The 21,696-nt window shown below is 41.3% G+C and overlaps 1 protein-coding gene and 1 non-coding gene across 4 annotated transcripts in view; both read right to left on the minus strand.

Annotated features, from left to right (window-relative positions):
* The window catches only part of PLPPR1 (phospholipid phosphatase related 1), a 340,049-nt gene that overhangs the window by 58,699 nt on the left and 259,654 nt on the right, over positions 1–21,696 (minus strand). For 2 of the 3 annotated variants that reach the window (XM_062207865.1, XM_062207866.1), the window contains exon 3: positions 8,903–9,091. In XM_062207865.1, coding sequence (XP_062063849.1) covers positions 8,903–9,091 — 189 coding nt within the window. The remainder of the gene's footprint in view (positions 1–8,902; positions 9,092–21,696) is intronic. The other variant, XM_062207867.1, reaches the window with a different exon arrangement.
* Positions 10,761–10,864, minus strand: LOC133772088 (U6 spliceosomal RNA). Its single transcript, XR_009867715.1, has one exon. It is a non-coding gene; the product is annotated as a U6 spliceosomal RNA (small nuclear RNA).

Genomic DNA, 21,696 nt, shown 5'->3' on the forward strand with positions numbered 1-21,696 from the left:
TTACTCATTTTAAAGGAAAAAAGCAGGGTCAGTGTTGTGGCACAAAGACTACAATGCTCGGATCCCACATCAGAGCACTTGTACAAGTCCTGGCTGCTCCACTTCCAATCCAGGGCTCTGCTAATGTGAAGCTCCTGGCTTCAGCCTGCCCCAGCCCTGACCATTTCAATAAACCAAGCAGTGGGTTTTTGTCTCTGTCTTTTTGTCTCTGTCACTCTGCCTTTTGACTAAATAAGTCTTCAAGAAAGGCAAAATGCATTAAAATCACCAAATTGACCATCATACACTTTATTTATTTATTTATTTTTTGACAGGCAGAGTGGACAGTGAGAGAGAGACAGAGAGAAAGGTCTTCCTTTTGCTGTCGGTTCACCCTCCAATGGCTGCTGTGGCCAGCACACTGCGCTGATCCGAAGGCAGGAGCCAAGTGCCTCTCCTGGTCTCCCATGCAGGTGCAGGGCCCAAGCACTTGGGCCATCCTCCACTGCACTCCCAGGCCACAGCAGAGAGCTGGCCTGGAAGAAGGGACAGAATCTGGAGCCCCGACCGGGACTAGAATCCGGGGTGCCGGCGCCGCAAGGCGGAGGATTAGCCTAGTGAGCTGCGGTGCTGGCCCATCATACACTTTAAGGTATATATTTATCTCTCTTTTAAAAGATTTATTTATTGAGGCCGGTGCCACGGCTCACTAGGCTAATCCTCTGCCTGCGGCGCCAGAATCTGTCCCAGTTGCTCCTCTTCCAGTCCAGCTATCTGTTGTAGCCCAGGAGTGCAGTGGAGGATGGCCTAAGTGCTTGGGCCCTGCACCCGCATGGGAGACCAGGAGGAAGCACCTGGCTCATGGCTTCAGATCGGCGCAGTGCAACAGCTGTAGTGGCCATTGGGGGGGAGGGGTGAACCAATGGAAAAAGGAAGACCTTTCTGTCTCTCTAACTCTGCCTGTCAAAAAAAAAAGATTTATTTATTGCACATTTCTAACTCCACCATTTGGGGCAAGTCCGATTGAGCATGTCCCAAATTGTGCATCTCCTCCCTCTCTTTTTCCACTCTGAAATTTAACAGGGATCACTTTTCAGTTAAAATTTAAACACCTAAGAATAATTGTGTGTTAATTACAGAGTTCAACCAGTAGTATTAAGTAGAACAGAAAAATACTAAAAAGGATAAAGTATTACATTGTACATCAACAGTCAGGACAAGGGCTGATCAAGTCACTGTTTCTCATAGTGTCCATTTCACTTCAACAGGTTTCCCTTTGGTGCTCAGTTAGTTGTCGCCGATCAGGGAGAACATATGGTATTTGTCCCTTTTGGACTGGCTTAATTCACTCAGCATGATGTTTTCCAGATTTCTCCATCTTGGTGCAAATGACTGGGTTTCATTGTTCCTTACTGCTGTATAGTATTCTATGGAGTACATGTCCCATAATTTCTTTATCCAGTCTACTGTTGATGGGCATTTGGGTTGGTTCCATATGTTAGCTATTGTGAATTGAGCTGCAATAAACATTAATGTGCAGATGGCTTTTTTGTTTGCCAAATTAATTTCCTTTGGGTAAATTCCAAGGAGTGGGATGGCTGGGTTGCATGGTAGGGTTATATTCAGGTTTCTGAGGAATCTCCAGACTGACTTCCATAGTGGCTTAACCAGTTTGCATTCCCACCAACAGTGGGTTAGTGTCCCTTTTCCCCCACATCCTCTCCAGCATCTGTTGTTGGTAGATTTCGGAATGTGAGCCATTCTAACCGGGGCGAGGTGAAACCTCATTGTGGTTTTGATTTGCATTTCCCTGATTGCTAGTGATCTTGAACATTTTTTCATGTGTCTGTTGGCCATTTGGATTTCCTCTTTGGAAAGATGTCTGTTGAGGTCTTTGGCCCACCTCCTAAGTGGGTTGTTTTGATGTTGTGGAGTTTCTTGATTTCTTTGTAGATTCTGGTTATCAACTCTTTATCTGTTGCATAGTTTGCAAATATTTTTTCCCATTCTGTTCGTTGCCTCTTCACTCACCTGACTGTTTCTTTTGCCATACAGAAACTTCTCAATTTGATGCAATCCCAAATGTTAATTTTGGCTTTGACTGCCTGTGCCTCTGGGGTCTCCACTCTTTAAAAGTGGCATCTCGAAGGTTGGAAGCATATCTCTGTGGAATAGTTTCAGGGAGAAAAATAATCTATGAAGGAGATTTGGGGCACTATGGGCAGAAAATGGGGAAACTGGGCATATTAGCAACCACAAAAGCACAATCATGGTTAATTTTTTTAAAGGAAGTTACATGATAATGTTCAAAAAGGAAAAAGATGGGAATCAAAATGTTAAAAGGCATTTCAACAGATGAAGTTGTTCAGAGCCTGAGAGGCAGATTATAAAGCAGGACAATGTCTCCTGGCTTTAGCAGCTGCCCCTGTCAGCCAGCCAATAGACTAGCATGAGAGAGGGCCCACTTGGTGATCTGCACCGATTTTACTTTTTTTTTTTTTTTGTAAGTACTTACTGCTCAGAAACCCCCAAATGATGATTCACAATTTCCACAAAATTGTGCCTTTTTACCAAATTGCTTTTCTCTTCATTCCCTAGGAAATTCTAGGTGAGTCTTTAATATGCATGCATGTCCTCTTGCATGCAAACTGCAAGCTATTTCAATTCTCTTGGGTTGGAAGTCAAATGTTCTGCTGCTTCGATCCTAAATACTCCCCCTGTTACTTCATTGTGAGACCAAGAAAAAAGGCTCAATAGCTATTTTCTGATGCCTTGTGCCTCTGGGGCTGAGTCAAATAAGGGTAAATCAGATTCTCCACCAAGTAAATCCTCTTATCCAAACAGGCTCCCTCCCTTTGACTCTGAGTATATAAAGTTATTCAGAAGGCCCAAGGCAGTCGTTAGCCAAGGTTTCCAGGTGGTCAGACCATACCCTGCAGATTTCTCTGAAGCACAGGATACCACTTTTAATAGTTCTGGACATGATAAATCCCTTATGTTCTAACTTTTCCTAAAGACCTGGGACAGTAATGGCCTTGGCCCTATGCAGTTTATCCCATGTGGCCTTCTGTCTATATGATGCTGATTTTTTCTGACAACAGAGCACAAACAGAGAAATAAGAAATGACAGGTTTGACACACAAGTAGAATTTCTTTCCTTCATGCCTTTCCTGTGCATCTCTGCAGTTGTGAATGCGGTTTGTTAATGCTCAGCTACAGAGACATAAAGCAATGTAGGGTGCGAGGTTCCTCCACAATCAATGTGCTTGAGGATGCAAAGAAAACCAAGGACAAGTTCAAGGTAAGATTGAGTCCTTTCCTCATGACACTCCAGAAGACAATAGGGACAGTTTTAAGGACTAAAAATCCAGTTCTGTGAAACATTTTGCCAGGCACAGAGGTTCAACATTGAACTCCAGAAAAAAGTTGTGATTTGGGAGTTGGGACTCAACCATGTACAGCGTTCTAATCAGAATGTTCCTCTCTCAGTTCTCAAGGAATCTGAGAACTAGAAGGATTTAGAAATAATTTAGCAGACCCTCCTTTCCCACAGAGGGAACACAACATACCAGCGGTCGCACGATTACTAGGGTCAGAGCCATTACTAGGACCTGAGCTGCTTATGGCAGACCAACTCAATGAGCAGACAAGTGCTTCCAGAGCAGAATGAAGGATGCACACTGGAAGCAGGGGTGTGTGTTGAGGTGGGCACTGGGGATCTGCACCCCAGGGGTCCAGCAAAGGCTGCTCTTGGATGAGTCCTACCTCACAAGGATGAGTCAGAAGAAGTGAACACAGGTCCTTGACCCCGAGGAAATTTCCATGAGCATCAGAAGAGCTCTGCTGATGCTCATTTATTTCTAGATCTTAAGAAAAGATCAGGCACCACTAGCAGTGTTGCAAGGCCACACCACTCTATGCCATTAACCCATCACCTGGAATCAGCCCATGTTGCTATGGCATGGGGATGGGGAGTAAAAATGGGATAAATGGGTGGTTGTCATCCAATCATGTTAACTACTGAAACCTTCAGCAATCCACTTAACCTGGTTGAGTCTCAAAGCAAAAACAAGGGAGTTAGACCACACACTATCTCTGTTTTGATGTGCTTTTTTATGTCACTGAGTTATTACAAGGATAAGTTGAGCAATGACTGCAGAATATATGTAAACTATAAGGTTTATTCTCACCGTTATGTTGTATGAGGTATTCCTCAGTGCACATTTTGAAAGCTTGTCAGCATTACTGATCACATTTTTCACCCACAGAGAAGCTGAGGAATGCAAAAGCTGAATCAGGGTTTCACAACTGAGACACAGGAAGAGCAGCAGGTTCTTAATGTTCCACTCAGGGACCATGAACCACAACCTGTAGGCTTCTAAATGCAGCACTTGACCCACACTTCAGTTTGTATCATTTGGGGAAAATGAATCAAATGAGGAGACAAGATCAAAAGCCATAACAGCCTGGGGAAATTTCTGATGGAAGTCTTAGAATAAAAGAAGATCTATTTTTGCCCAGATATGAGAAAATTCTTCACAAAGTGTTAATTTTCCGTTTTCGTCTTTTGGGTGTACATGTTTTGTTAATGAGATTTGAAAATGGCAATTCTAATAATTAAAATCTGTCCATTTCATAAATATTGCCAAGAATTTTGAGTACACATTTTGTTTAAAAATATTAGTTTAAAATAACATATATATTCATGTAGAATTCGGAAGGAAATCATAATATAAAAGAGGGAAAATATAACATTAGCATTCAGATAATAGCAGAAAACGTTTAGTATAATTCTTTCTAGTCTTTCTATATAATTATGTATTTGGAATTACATTTCCAACACCCACAGGGTATCTTCTTAGGGTTTATTAAATATTCAGAGCCACAGACAACCACAGGCTATATCTGACAACAGTCCATGTGGAATGAACCACAGCTGGCCAGCAGGGTAGCATTAGTCATTGCTCTTGGGCTGGTGTGCTTGCAGTGGGCCAGCAGAGCAGTTTAGTTCAAGTACATGGAGACTACATACAACCAAAGGATGTGGCTTAAGAACCACATATCCTAGAGGACACAATATGTGGTGTAGCAACTCCACAGGCATGGTTTCCAAGGTCCCACAATAGACAAGCCAAGGTCACAGTCACTGCAGTTGTAGGCCATAGCCTGGCACTCCCTCAGGTCATGATAGGTTTCTGAGAACAGAAGTAATTTACCAACCCGGGTTGATTTGCTAGTGACATAGTTATCTTTTTCTAAAGAAATTAAGATAACTTTATAGAACAGAAAGATTTTATGCATAAGACTATATGTAGTTTTTGGCTTTAAAAAAACTAAAGTCATAAGAAGGTTTCAATCATTTAAGATGTTTAAAAAATGTGACTGTCCTATAATGTATTTAACCAATTCTCCAGCATTGTGTATTTAGCTAGTTCCAGGGCTTTCACCATTAAAATTATCGTGGAGCCAAATAAACAAAGCTTTGTGCTTGTATAAAGTGCTGACCATTTCCTTAATGCAAAATCCAGGGAAAGAATTAATGAGAGTGCCTGAAGTTTATAAAGCTCTTACTACATCTTTGACAGGCCGCTCTTCAGAAAGAATAAGTCAGTTTCCACTTGACTAGAATTGTATGAAAGGTCTGTGCCTTCAACAACGTGGACTCTGTTCCCTGAAAACAGTTGCCAATTTTATTTTTCTTTGCTGATAAATTTAGAAATGGTTATATTCATAGGCTATTTATTATTTTATGAGTTGTCTATTCTTGTCCTTTATTTCACTTTGGGAAGCTCATCTTTTTTGTATTAAGGATGTTTTCACCTGAACCTCAGCTGCCACAAACATTTTTGTAGTCTTCATTTACTTTTCTTGTGATAGAAATTTTTAATTTGGTAGATAAATCCACCAGACCCTTTTTATATGCTTGTATCAATACTCCTAAAGAGAGACTCTTGTTATTATTGAAGATATTTTCACTTTTGTAGGTATTTATGTGGACCTTCTAAGTGTTTAGACTCTGGTTTTATAATATGCATCTAAGAGCCTTCCACTTATTTTTAGCCTCTGGAATATTTTCTATTGTTTGAGACTTTTTTATTCCTGGAAACTAGAACAGCTATGTTTCCTCAATACTATTTTTGAGATGAATTTTATTCTATTGGTTATTCATCTATGTTATATCATTTTAAGGCATTACTAGTAAATTATATGTTCACAGAATACTTTTTTGAGATAAGCATTTGTTGGCATAGAATTATTATTATTTTGTTTTTTTTTGACAGGCAGAATGGACAGAGAGAGAAAGAGAGAAAGGTCTTCCGTTGGTTCACCCCCTAAATGGTCGCTACAGCCGGGGGGCCATACCGATCTGGAGCCAGGTGCTTCTCCTGGTCTCCCATGCTGGTGCAGGGCTCAGGCACTTGGGCCATCCTCCACTGCTTTCCCGGGCCACAGCAGAGAGCTGGACTGGAAGAGGGGCAACCAGGACAGAATCTGGAGCCCTGACCGGGACTAGAACCCGGTGTGCTTGAGCCGTGGCGCCGGCCGAATTATTATTTTTTTAAAAGATTTATTTATTTGTTTAAAAGAGTTAGAGAGGGGCCACACTGTGGCTCACTTGGTTAATCCTCTGCCTGCAGTGCCAGCATCCCATATGGGGACTGGGTTCTAGTCCAAGTTGCTCCTCTTCCAGTCCAGCTCTCTGCTGTGGCCCAGGAAGGCAGTGGAGGATGGCCCAAGTGCTTGGGCCCCCTGCACCCGCATAGGAGACCGGGAAGAAGCATCTGGCTCCTGGCTTCGGATTGGTGCAGCGCTGACCGTGGCGGCCATTTGGGGGGTGAACCAACGGAAGGAAGACCTTTCTCTCTGTCTCTCTCTCTCACTGTCTATAACTCCATCTGTCAAATTAAAAAAAAAAAAAAAAAAAGAGGAGAGACAGAGAGAGAGGCCTTCATCCGATGTTTCACTCACTAATTGACCACAACAGCAAGAACTGCGCCGATCTGAAGCCAGGAGCTTCTTCCAGGTCTCCCATGCAGGTGCAGGGGCCCAAGGACTTGGGCCATCTTCTCCTGCTTTCTCAGTGTTGGCACAGAATTATACAATTTGGACATAATGCAGACTTTTAGGGGTTTAAAAAGTTCATGGAAAATGTACATTATCCACAAACCTGCTAAAGCCCCCTCATATTTCTGCTTATATATTCTTTTCTATTTTAAATTTGTCCCTACTAGTCAGGAGGGAAAATATATATAAAACAGTATACATTTTGCTTTTCAAATTTTCTGCTCAGATTTTTTTTTACATAGGAACAAAAATCTCTGTAATCACAAAAAGTAATTAGAGGAAAACCTAGGTAGGGATAAATGGTATTTCCTTGGTCTAGGAAGGAGGGAGGGAGATGGGTCAGTAGTCAACAGGTCACTCTGAGAAGCACATCAGAATATGTAGGAAAAGGATGGGCCAAGGAGATGGGGCCAAACTAGGATCCAATCCCAGCCAAAGTCCTTTGTTTCCAGGTAGAACCAGCATGAAACCAAGAGGTCAGATTGGGTTCTATCTGGAAGAGTTTCCTTCTGAGGCGCATGAAGGACATCTTCTATGCTTTTTTATTCCCACTGTGGTGAGAAGGGGAAAGGGGGTACAGAAGTTAACCTTCTGGCACGAGGGCAGACCTCCCATTTCTCTAGAACCCTGCAGAAGTCTTCCGGGGCTTTGCGGTGGGATTTCCTCTGCTGATGAAGAGGGCTGCTCATTGATCCCAGCAAGTGAAACAATGGTTTCAGCAAGAGCCTCACAGCAGCTCAGGACACAGACAGCCAATGATCTTCATTTCGTCTTCGAGGGCTCAGTCCAGTGACTCGCCATGCTATCTCATGTGGCAGCCTTTCAGTGCTAACCTTAGTTCTCATAGCATAGTCTTATCATTAAAGGTGAGGGGTGGGGTGCTGTGCTGAGCCTGGGATCAATGGTTTAAATGAACTTAAAGTATTATGACTTACTATCGTTCATACAATTTCTCAGCTTAAGGGAAGTGGAACACTGGCATAGAAAATAACATTTGAACTGAAAGTAAACACTCGGTCTATTCCTCAGCGTGCTAAGCAGTATTTTTAGTATGGCCACAAATTAGAGTGGAGGGCAGGCAGGGGAGGAGGCAGATAGTAGAAGAGAAAGGAGGGAATGGTATCTGGGATTACATCTGAACTAATCTGACCTTTATCACCTTTGGACACAGAGAAGTTTATCATAAAATTCTGTTAAAAAAAACACAAAATGTCTAAACATTAAATCACCTGACCAGCAAACACAGGTGTGTAAATTTTATACTCTTAAAACAGCCTCCCTAGATGACTGGCCAATTTTTTTTTTTTTTGCCTCCTGAGAGATGGAATAAATGATGGCAAAGTTGCAGTTGAACTGAATGTGAGGTAACCTCAACAGAGCTAGCAGACCCTAGGTCAAGGGATTTCTCCCAGCCTGACCTCACTGGAAGTTCAGTCAGAGCGGTGTGCGATCCAGCTGGGGGCTTCTGCTCCACTGTGCGCTGAGTCTTAAGGTCAATGCCAGCCCTTTCATGCAGGATCTATTCTGAACACACACAAAACCCACGGCACATTTGTTCAGGAGTACAGATGCTGTTTCTAATTTGTTATTCAATCACGCCTGTTGATGTATGACATTCACTGAGGCTTAAAAAGAAAATGTATTAATTCAGACATCCAAAGCAAAGGCCACCTATAAAGGACAAGACCCACTGTAAGTGAGGTTTCATGCTAAGCTCTGCTCACTTTGTTTTGGCTGAAACAGGATACCGCTGATAAGGCTGCTGGTGAATGCTTAGGACAGGAGGGAAGAGGAGAAAAAGACAGGAGATATTCGTTGGTAGCAGACGATAAAGAAGGAAATCTGTTTCTGTACTTACAATAGCAGTTGGAGTGGCGGCCAGCACGCAATAGAGCACCAGAGGGGTGATGAAGCTTTCTTCCTCTGTCCCGGGGTAAGGCTTCATTAAGTCTCCGTCCTGACAGAAGAATCCTTGGATATGCACCTGAAAAGTGTCAGTGCATTCGAAGTAGTAGGCAAGCAGCACTGTCCCAGCCATGATGACAAGCTGAAAATACAGCATGGCCACACAGAGACATTAGCAGGGCTTCGGGGCAGCACTTGCCCCTCAGAGCACACTCCCTCCATCACCCAGCAGCTCTCCTAGCGCTGACATTAGCGAGTGCATGCGTGCCTGGCTCAGCACGCTCTGGAGAAGCCTGCCTGCCATCATCTGTTACCGAAACCTTCCAGCAAATAATGAGCAGCTTCCATCTGAAAGGCAGAGCACAGACTTGTAGACACTCCAGCTTCTGCAGCTACCCTCCCGGAGGAGCATGGGAACCAAGGCAAAAGTGCCAGCCAGAACAGAGGTGCAATGGCAAAGGGCAGCAGCAGAAGAGTTGGCAAGACAGAGATGTGAGATCGGATCTTGAAATCTCATGAAATGTTACAGGAAGACTTACCATATAAGATGTTAAAAGTGAATGAATAAAATGAATGAACGAGAAAAACTAAAGCCTTAGAAGGGTTAAGAGAAATGTTTGGAACCACACCCTGAGTTCCTGGCAGCTATTCTGCAACAGCAGTCATCGCTTTTGCAGGTGGAAAGCATTTTAGAAAAGGGTAAATCAAAAATCTTGCTGATAATTGCATATTATAGACATATCTTTCATAAGATTTAGACATAAAAAGAGACAAACTAATTCTTTCGGTTTAGACTCTGAAGTTTTTTAATAGCTATAATGGAGTTGAGGAGATATGGAAATACAACATTGTTTTTCTTATTCATATTTGGGAAATCTGAAAATGGCAGATAGAAAACCAGGTCTTCACGGGAATACACACAGCAAGAAATCCAGAAGTTCTTCCAATCCAAAGCCTTTACTCCACGGACAAGGAGACTGAGGCCCAGAAAATGGACTGGACCACCATGGACAATACAACGAGTAAACCAAACATGTGCTTACATTTGTAAAACAGGGAGACTAAATTGTAAAGAATATATTTTCAAATGTTGATTTGTTTATAAGTACCAAAGTCATCATTGGAAAAAACCTGAACTTGGAAAGATATCTTAATCTAAGTATGGCTCAAAATATTGTTATTTAGAAGTTCATTGAGAGCAGGGAGGGGAAAACCACAGTATTTTCAGGGCTTAGAAAATCTAACATTTTGATTCCATTCCAGGAATGACTAACCCAAGGTGACACAGCTGGTTAGTGTTAGGACTAGAAACCCATACTTCCTGATCTGCAGGACAAAACGAAAAAAATCATCTGGAAGAGAAGATTAAAGCTGCATCGCATTCCAAAGGCAGGAAAGGAGTGAGGGAGGCGAAGTAGTTCAAAGGCAGCACGCAGAGGTGCTGCTTGGACTTCTCACCCATTTTCTTAGCCCTTATTTTCCCCTAACACTGAGGCACAGCCTCACACCCTGCCCAATCTACCCGTTCTGGAACCAGCCTTTGCTTGCAGAATAACACCTGTGTAATTCCTCTCTAGGAGAAAGCACCATTTTCCCTAAATTATCTGGATTCGCAGTCTCTCTTTTGATGCCTGCCTTCTTTGACTCAGAAATCCTTCAAGTCTCCTGGTTGCAATGTGCCTAACTACCCTATAGAAAAGTCTTCAGCCTTAAAGGTCTTTGCTGTATCTGTTATCACATTCCCCTTCATTATAGGTTGGTTACAGATCATCCTCTCTATTACTATCCCTTGTCCCTGAACTGTTTCTGGCAATATAAGGATAAGATTCTTCTAGTATCTGGCATTTCTTTCCCAGGGGCCATGCTAATCTTCTCTGGATCGTTCCAATTTTAATAGATATCTGGCATTTCTATCCAGTGGACCACAGTGAATCTATCACAAATTTCTGACCGACCACTTATCTTTAGACGCCTGCCTGAAATTGTTCCTTGATTCTGCATATAAGTCACTGTGTAATCCATTTCTTGTTAGTATAGTGAAACATCTGAGGTGGGCTACTTTAAAAGGAAGAGTTTTATTTTGACTCATGCTTCCAGAGGTGCCAGGTCTAAGGGCGTGTTGGTCTCCTCTCCTTCTGCTTATAAACCCATCAGGATTACTACACTGACCTTACCTAATCCTAATGTCTTCCCAGAGGCCATAGCTCTAAACATTATAGCTAAATTAAGTCACCACCCTCTTATTTAGTAACAATGGGGAGTAAATTTTAAAGCGTGAAGCCTGGGAGACTCACGCCACTCACCAGTGTTCATGCCCCCTACCCCTGCTTTTTCAAGTATTTCGTTTATTTTCCTCCTAACAATAAGGAGAAACTTTATAGGAGTGTATTTGCTATATGACAAAGACAGGGGCTCCAGTGTTGTCCTTGCTAAAGATGGTTTTGGCTATAGACAGTTTAAAAAAAAAACAAAACTCCTTGGCTTTGACTTTACTTTGACTTTATAAAGATTTCTTTAAAAATTTATTTAAAAGTTACAGTTAGAGAGAGAGATTTTCTATCTGCTGTTTCACTCTCCAAATGGCCACAACGGGCAAGGCAGGGCTGAAGCCAGGAGCCAGAAACTTCTTTCAGGTTTTCCACATGGGTAGCAGGGGCCCAAACACTTGGACCAACTTCTGCTGCTTTCCCCAAGCCATTAGCAGGGAGCTAAATCAAAAACGGAGCAGCCAGAACACACACTGGTGCCCATACAGAATGCCAGCATACAGTCAGTGGCTTTACCCACTATGTCAGAATGCTGGCCCTGAAGCCCTGAAGCTTTTATTTCCTTTCTTGACCAGTCAACTGAGTTGACCTGGTGGGAAGGGATCTAACAAGCTGATTAGATTATTCTGGAAGTAAAATCACACTAGGATTCCGTCTGCTTCTGGACCTCTCTGTCCCCTGCATAAAGCTAACCTGGCATTTTGTGTATCTCATCCCTGTGGCTGGAAACCTCCCTCTCCCTCTCTCTCTGGTTCTTAGGCGATACCTTTATGGGGATTTTTGGGACAAAAGGCAAATAAAAAACAAAAATGGCATATAGCTTCCTCAAGAGAAAAAAAGTATTGAATTTTACTGGGTGCCTTTGTGCTACTACTTCCCTTACAAAAAGCATAAGGTGAATGTGGAATAAACGAAATAAAAAACATAGATGCAGGAAAAGAATCAGTATGTTAACATCAAATATATAAACAATGAAAGGCACTGTCTAAATTTGAGATCTATAGAACACATCTTGAATTGCTGCTTGATTGATGTAATTCTGGGAGCATCATTAAGAGACTGAATGAATGACTCAATCACTTGCAGGACATAAGGGAAAGTACAGAGAACCTTGGAGCCCTAAAGAGTGCAGAGGTAGGTGGGAGCTTCAGCAGCTTACACGAGAAAACTGACCCACCAGTACAAATCAACTTGCCTTGGCTTTTCCCCTGTTATTTTCAAGCAATGCTCAACATTTTTTGGAATGTCATATAGCCTACCCTCCCCCAAAACAGAACAATTCAGATCTTGATTTCTAGTTTTCTGTAGAACATTCTCTTGTCACCACATATTTTAAAAAGTTGTTGCATCTGCAGCACAAAAACAACCCAGATTGATTGTTTCCATGTGCGGGGAGATCTGCCTTGCTGCGCTGATGATACCACACAATTAGCAAGAGCGTATGCACTCTTGCCTCCCTGGTCCGAGCCATGATTCATCACTGTCTAGGTTTGTGTCACTGGTGCCAGCTGGCACTCTGGTCATCTCCGTTGCCTTCCACAGCCCCATTTAGGGATGCATGGAGGGAGGCCATCATGTTGATGTCATATGAGCAGATGGTGAGACTGTGCCAGGCCCAAGGACGGGTGGGAGGGTTGGAGATGTCAGTGTGAAAGAAGCAATTAAGGCTGCGGGAGGATAACAAGGTGTAAGGAGCTCACACCCCAGGGATTTTCCTCAGCTGTCACTTCAAGAACGAAAATCCAATACAGAAAATGCATCAAGCACTGATTATTCCGAAGAATCCAGATGCCAGCAAATTCTACAATCCAGCCTCTCATGGCTGGGACTGCTGTGTTTCTGCTCAGGCCCTCTGCTGATTTGAGAGAAGGGGCAGAGGAAACAAGATTTTCCTGCAGGCTGTAGCATGTGGAACAACTGTGGACCAATAATGTATATAAGCTGATAGGTGCTGGGGGAAGAGGGCCCTGGGCAATAGTGGAATGACATGTGTATCTCCAGCAGAATTGGGGTAGAGACACAAGGAAGGGATGAGAGGACTGATATAGAAATGTGATGGGCATATTTCAAAGTAGGTAACCACCCGTCTCAGTTTGCCTACAACAGGGCTTCTCTGGGGGTACAGGACTGAAACAGTGCTAAACGGGGACAATCTTGAACGCCCTTCCTGAAGCAGTGAGCGTTCCCTCCTCAAAGAAGTTTCTCCTTCAAGTTTGGCCATAAGATACCCATGCAAATTAGTCAATCAGTAACTTTTCTTGGAGTTACCTTTGAGCTCAGTCTCAAACGAAGAAGTTCTGTGAAGGTGAGGAATTCTCAGACACACCCTCCAACCTACGTAATTAGTGATCCAATAAGGAGTGGTCACCAACACAGGAAGAGATGGTAATCTAGAGGAAGGTATCAGTTGATCCCAGTGGGATTCATGCTGCATTTGTCTGTTGAACTGATAGTGATGGGGAGAACAGTGTACCAAGGGGTGGAGAGGGCAGTGAGGTATCTCTAGAACATAGTCTCATCCCAGCCCCATGGATATGCTTAATTCTGTAGAGTGAGGGGATAAGGAAACTCAGGGCACAAAGAGTACTGTATCAAAGATTGACAGGAAAGTGATGCAAAAACAGTGTCTGGGTGAGGACTCCAGGGAATAGAATATCTTAAGGAGTTGCATGTTTTTCAGTATTGAGAAAGAAGAGTGGCTGCCCAGGAGTCTTGGGCTGGGAAATGCCGAAGTAGCATTGATGGAAGTGTGGAAACCGTGTTATAGATTGGAAGGGAAATACATCAGAAAATTGATAGTGAGACCTCACTGGGGACCCTGAGAGATGAAAATGAACTGAGACTGGAGGTTCTCCATAAACGACGAAGACAAGAAGAAGGGGAAGAGAAGATAGTAATGGTGTTCTATACATAGGTCCCAGGGGTTCTTCTAAATATTTTACATAAATTTACTATCTTGTTTGATAATATATTATTTCCATTTTAAAGATGAGGAAAGAGGCACAGAGAGATTATACGAATTAAATAAGTCACAGAGCTCACAGGGGTGAATCTAGGATAATTAATGTAAATATATTTCATATTTGGAAAGTCAGATTACAAATATAAATCAGGATATTAATGATAGATTATATACTACATAATTGGATACTTTATTTAAATAGTGTCCATTTCCTCATTTTTATGAAGGTTAATAACCTAAATAAAGATGCCATGGGATTTGTTTATGCATTCTTTTTGTACCCCAAAAGAATTGTATCCACTTTCACCAAATAAAATAATCTAGATTCTGTAAGAATCTGGAATAGAAAAGTAAATAAGAAAGATGATGTAAAAGAGACAAGAATTGTACCCTTGAGTGTAAATTGTCTAACAGTCAATGCAATAAGGAAATTCTGGTCAGTTACATATCTTACAGTATCCATAAGAGTAAAAAAAATTGGGTAAAGATAAATACAGTATTTCTGATACAGTGACCAGACAAGAGTTCCTTCTTTGGGTTCTCATAAAGGGTGTGATAGTAAACAATGATCCAGTTGTTGTGTATCATGGTGCTATTCTGCATATGAGACCTCATATCAACTCAATAGAGTCTTAATATAAGTGGAATTCACAAAAAATAATACTGTGGTATAGGGTAGAGGGCGTGGGGATTATGATTCAGTCTAGGCTGAACTTGAGATGATGATTAGTGGTGAAATGGTAAATTGACTTGAGTGGGAAACCAGTTCTGCTGCTGTAGTTGGAGTGTGTCTCCCAGGGGTCACGTACTAGAATCTTGATCCCCTTGTGGCAGGATTACAGTGTGGCACTGTAAAAAATGATTCAGTCATTGGAGGCACCACATTAAGAAGTATTTATGTAGTTCTCATGGGACCTGGTTAATTCTGATGTGAGAGTTTTTAATAAAAAGATAACTTGGACTTTGTCTCATCATAGGATCTTTCTCTCTTGCATGCACTTTTGCCATGATGCTATATAACCAAAAAGCACTTATCAGAGTGAGGCAGGTGCTAGCACCATGCTCTTGGACCTTCAAAACTTGAACTAAATAAATCTCTTTGAGGAGTTATGGCCATTTAGGGAATGAAGATGAATGGAACATCTCCCTTTTCTACTCCCCTTCTCTGCCTTTCAAATATTTTTAATTGTAATCCTTAAATGTCTGGTGAGTAAGAAAATGCAATGACCTGAACTGCAGAAAGATATAAGAAAAACAAAGGAAGCACATTTCCAGGGACTTATAGAGCAGAACAGAGACTCTATGGGAAAGTGAGGGAAGAGGACAAACATGATGCTATAATGGTCATGTGGTACAACCAATTTCGTGCTGGGTGTCACCAAGTCTAGGTAGGAAGAAGTTACAAAAACTCCCACAGTTGCAATATGAAGGCTCTGCTCTCCACATGACAAGTTTCCCTGACTCTGGCTGCTTCTATTAGCAGAGGGAGAGAGATCAACTAAGTGACTCTACACAGCCAACTGACTTTGGCACTCTGAAGGGGTGGGGAGGGAGGACAAAAGTGCCCCAGACCCCAGGCTGGAGTTAGTCCATGGGAGATTGTGGAAGTCTCCCTCAGCTAAGGCTGCCAGTGGTGATGCAAAAGAATACAGACAGACAGCTAATGATGAAATGAATGAAAAACTCACTAAGGTCATAGAAACAATTAAGAAGAACCAAAGAGAAATGTTGGAGGTGAGAACCTCAATTAGTGAAATAAAAAATATCATTGAGGCCCTCAACAGAATAGACAAAATGGAAGAAAGAATTATTTCAAAAACTCTTGTCATCTAGAAAATCAGACTAAATAGAAAAGAATTTAAAAGAATGAGAAAATCTATGTGAAATATGGGATACCATTACATGATCAAATACTCACATTATAGGGAGCCCTGAAGGAGAAGAGAATGAAAAAGGCTTTGAGAACCTACTAAGTGATACAATAGTTGAAGATTTCCCAGATCTTTAGACATGGACATCCAGCTACAGAAACCCCAAAGGACCCTAACAGACTTAACTCATATCGTAGTCAAATTATCAAAAGTTAAGGACAAAGAGAGAATCCTAAAGTCAGTAATAGAAAAGCATCAAGTTACATATAAAGGAAAACCAATCACACCCCACTATATGCTCTCCACAGGATTTCACTTCACAATAAAGATACATAAAGGCTGAAAGTGAAGGGTTGGAAAAAGATATACCAGGCAAACAGAAACCAAAAATGAGGAGAAGCTATACTGATATCAAAACAGTCTTAAAACTATAGAGACAAAAAGATCAATTCAGTAAGAAGATATAACAATCATAAATGTATAAATACCCAACACAAGACCACGCAGACATATACAGCAAATACTATCAGGCCTAAAGGGAGAGATAAGCCCTAATACAATAACAGTGGGTGACTTCAATGTGCCACTGTCACCCACAGGCAGTCATCCAGAAAGAAAATCAACAAAGGTATATTTGAATCATTCTAGAGAGCAAATGGACCTAACAGACATTTACACCATATTTTACTCAATAGCCACAGAATAAACATTCTTTTCATCAGCATATAGAACATTTTCTAGCAGAGAAAGGCCATGAATCAAGTCTCAATAAATTTAAAAAGATTGAAATCATACCATGTTTCTTCTCAAACCACAAAGGAATAAAACTAGAAATCAAAGGAATAGGACATAAAAGCAAGATGAATAGAACAGGCTTCTCTGAAGAAATAATCTTTCTTGAAATAAATGAAAATGAAAACATAACATATCATGGGATGCAGCAAAAGCAATACAAAGAAGGAAGTTTATAACATTAAAATGTCTCAAATGATCTCATGATGCATCTCAACGACTTAAGAACAAACCAAATATAACATTAGCAGGATATTAGAAGTAATGAAATTGAAACAAAAAAATATGAAATATGAAGATTACAAAAAGCTTCAAAGTTAGGGATGAAAAAGGAGACATTAGAACTGACACTACTGAAATACAAAGGATCATGAGGAACTAGGACAAACTGTGTGCTAACAAATAAGAAAACCTTGAAGAAATGGATAGATTTTTGGATATATACAATCTCTCAATATTAAATCAAGAACATACAGAAAATCTAAACAGACCCATAATAAGCAACAATACTAAAGCAGTGGGGGTGATATTGAGGCATAACAGGTAAAGCTGCTGCTGCGGCACTTGCATCACATATGGGCACTGGTTGTAGTCCCAGCTGCCCCACTTCCAATCCAGCTCCCTGCTAATGTGCCTGGGAAAACAGCAGAGGATGGCCCAAAGTACTTGGGCCCTTGCATCCATGTGGAAACCCAGAAGTAGTTCCTGGCTCCTAGCTTAAGCCTGACCTAGCCCTGGCCATTACAGCCATTTGTAAAATGAACCAGCAGATGGAATATCACTCTGTCTCTCCTCCTCTCTTTGTAACTCTGAATTTCAAACAATGTTGGCTTCCTATTATCTATGACTGGAGTGACAGTAGACTTTGAAGTCTTTTTGTTCATTTTCCTTTCTTCGCTATTTAACATTACTTCCACCTACCTATGACTGTCCTTTCCCTGACCTCTCTAATTTTTCCTCTTCCTCAGCCTGGTCTGTAAACAGTGGTGTTGTCCCACACTTTATCCTTAACACCTTCTCATTTTATTCCTCTGCTCTCTTCTTGGGAGATTTCATCTCTTTCTGTGGCTTCCATTCTTATGCTGATTTTGTTGACTTTCAGGTCACCATTCTTGGTTCCATGTTGTCTCCTGACCACAAATCTAATGTTCCACAGATACTCCAAGTGTCCCAGGTCTATACTAGAATTCAGCATTTTTCCTTCCCCAAACTTTCATTTTCCCTTGAGATTCCCTAGCCTGGTAAATCCAACCAACATCCTCTAAGTCATGCAAGCTAGAAATCTCAACATTGTTAGATTCTTCTAATTTTCTCAGTCTAACTTGCCCTATCAGGTCAATTGCCAAATATTATTTTCATGCCTCCTCACATTTCATTTTTTAAAAAAGATCTATTTACTTTATTTGAAAAGGAGAGAGAATGGAAAATCTGCCATCCATTGGTTTATTCCCCAAATGGCTGCAATAGGTAGGGTTGGGCCAGGATGAAGCCAGGAGCTAGGAGCTTCTTCCAGGTCTCCCTCATGGGTGCAGGGTCCCAAGCACTTATGTCATCTTCCACTGCTTTTCCACTCCATTAGCAGGGAGCTGGATCAGAAATGGAGCAGCCAGGAATTGAACTGATGCCCATACGGTGCTGCAGGCTATGGCTTACCCCACTGCATCACAGTACCTGCCCCTTATTTCATTTTTTATACCAATTGCCACTCCCTTATTCAGGACTCCATCTGTCACCTAGACTGTTAAAATCCTGTCCCACCTGCTCTCCTGGCCTCCAGGATCTCATCTTCTCCATGTCATCACTGAGCGAACTCTTGTTAAAGTCATAGTTCTGATTCTATCTCTAAGCTCCCCCCAAATTTTCAGTGATTGCTTTCTGTGAACTAAATGTTTGTGTTTGCCCTAAATTTATATGCAGCTGCCTTAATCATCAATGTGATGGTATTTGGAGCTGAAATCCTTAGGAGATAATCAGGGTGAGATTTTCAAGATGAGATTAGTGTCTACAACAATTGCCTTGAAAGGAATCAATCAATCATGCTCTCTCCCTCTCCCTCTCCCTCTCTGCCATGAGCAGATAGAGCAAGAAGGTAAACCAGTAAGAGGACCCTTATAGCTACTGGATCTGACAGAACCCTGTTCATGGACTCCCCAACCTCTAGAGCCATGAGAAATATATGTATGCTGTTTAAGTCACTCAGTCTAGCACAGTTTGTTATGGTAGCCTGAGTTAATTCACAGCTATTTCAAGTAAATCAAGCAAATTACTTTGCATTGAACATACTGACTTTTGTCCTATCTTTTTGGTAATAGAGAGAAGTCATACTTCTAGCAGATACCAAGAGGCATTGGTCCTAAATTGGTAGAAAATACACAGATCTACTTTTCTGTCTGAGCTACCTCTGCCTTCCTACTTTGCAACTCCTTAAAGAATGAGTACAAATAACATATCCTTACCTTTATTTAGCATTTCCTTCCACCAGCATCATGTTGCTTAATGGTAGATAATATGAAGAACTATTAGGTAGATACTACTTCAAGCAAGGGACTTGAACTGCTCTTCTCTAAGAATTATACACTTAAACTGATGCCAGCTTGAGTAATGGCAAATACCTGGTCTGAGTTAGGCCAATGAGACTTTTTCTCCAGAATTTGAAGTGAGAACTGTAGACCTATATGTATGAGGTTTTGGCAGCTGAATTCAGGACACATAAACCCAAAAGCCACAGAGCTCTTTTGTGTGCCCATATAAAACTATAAATGATGTAAAAAACAATGGGGAAATATATGGAGAGAAGAATGAAGTAGACATGCAGTATGAATAGACCAAGGCTGGAGAGAAAATAACTTTGATGACTTTTCAGTTTCTCATTTACATTTTTGGGAGGTCAGCATAAGCTGTGTGGACTTCATAGGATTCACCTTTATCCTTATAAAAATTCCTCTCTGACTTCACAGTTAAATTTTTTTCTGTTACTTTAATCCAAAGATTCAGGGCCAAACACCACTTACCCTATACTTAGAGTAGTTAGGAAATTTAGGGCTCTGGACTAGGATCAATCCTCTAAACACAAAAGTACTCTTGGTTTGACTCTCCGAGTGCCTGACATTTTTGTAAGAATGAGAACGATTGGGGGAGTTAATGGGTAACAGGACATTTGAATGTTGGTCTTTATGGTAACACCAAAAGCAGCACTCTCTTCCTGGGGAGGAGAGGGAGAAAGGCGAGCATGAGGGAGCAGAGCCTATGATATTCCCTGGACACTAGTCTAAAACGCTGAAAACATCATTGAAAATATCCAAATATCCAAAATATAAATCAGCTCATTCGAAGGACATAAGGTGTGCATCATTTCTGACAGTTAAGACATACACAGCTGATTTAAGAAGTAAATAAGTGGTTCCAAGGAGGCCCGAGTAGGAATAGGGAGATATCTCATTCACCTATAAGGCGAGGCCTTTTCAACTGCTGAAGAGCCAGCTGAAGAAACTACATGCGAAATCTCTAAAGGAAGCATTCTTTTCTTGCCACATTTAAAATTTCCCTCAATAATAATGGAAAAGTTTTCAATAAAAGAGATACAGACTTAACCAGCAGGCAGAGTTACTGAGAGAGCAAAACCCGACATCACCGGTGTCTGAATCACCATCATTGCAGTCTAACTGGGCACTGGGAAGACCAATGTGACTTCCGCTTCGAGCACAGCTTTCTAGCCTCCCACATATCATTTTGAGTCTACTGCCTTGGTGGAAGAGAAAAGATTCTTTTATTATTCCTTTTGGCCTGTTCATGCTATGATAATATTCACAGTAAAATCCTAGTGCATGATCTTATAAGTCCTAAGTAATGGTAACTTAAAGACTTAAGTTAGTCCATTTAATCTCAAGAAAATGGAATAAGGTTTTAAATCCAACAAAAGAAATTTTTCTAGTCATTGTGGATTGGCTGTCGTGGGATTAAGCTATATGGGGGTTTCATGCTGCATTTACTTTTGTACTTCTTTTGTTTGGAGGTGGGAGCATGTCATGTGTTTTCCATCACCAGGAATATTTCTTGTGCAGAACACTAGGTATTGAATTATAAGAAGACCCCAAAAGTAGAAGGACTTAGATGAACACTAAAGCTCCTGAGAATGCTCTCAAGACCTCCCTGATGATTTCACTGTGTGACACGATGGCTCTCACCTGGGCTCCTACAGTTCCTGTGCATTCCCGATGCCATCCCCGATTTGTTGTGTCTTCCTTTACCAAGTTGTGAGACTTTAAGAGAAAGGACTCTTCAAATCTGTAACCCCAGTGTGGTCAGATACTTCATAGTTATTTAAACATATCTTGTGTTTATGCACAGCAACTCTTTGTCATTTTTTTCAAGGAATAGATGAAACTGTGGGGATATATTCTACTGGTTACAACTAAACTATCAGTTAAACATAAACCAGCATGTTCTGAATAGCATCCCCTGAAATGCAAGATGTTAATAAGTGGGAGGCAGGGGAAGAGATGGGGAAATCTTGGGTTAAGTGTAATGGATTCTGTTACTAGGATATTCTGAGGGCACATTGGTATTGTGGAAATCCTTGAAGTGCATTTTAGTGTGCAGTCTTCTAAACTTATGTGAACATGGAAGGGCTCCTCTCCTTTCTTCTCTCAGTGTACTTATTGACCAACATAAAAGAAGATTCATGAAACTCGGTTTGGGAGATACAAGCACAGTTTGCTTTTGGAAGTAAGGGTAGCAAAGGAAAGAAAAGGAATGAAAATATGAATGGTTAGTTCTACTGGGTGGTATTGGTTACAACCTACTTACAATTATGACCTAAAACAAGACTTTATATTTTAGCAATCTCTACCAAGAT

The sequence above is a fragment of the Lepus europaeus genome, chromosome 12, assembly GCF_033115175.1.
Source record: "Lepus europaeus isolate LE1 chromosome 12, mLepTim1.pri, whole genome shotgun sequence".
NCBI classification, from domain to species: Eukaryota; Metazoa; Chordata; class Mammalia; order Lagomorpha; family Leporidae; genus Lepus; species Lepus europaeus.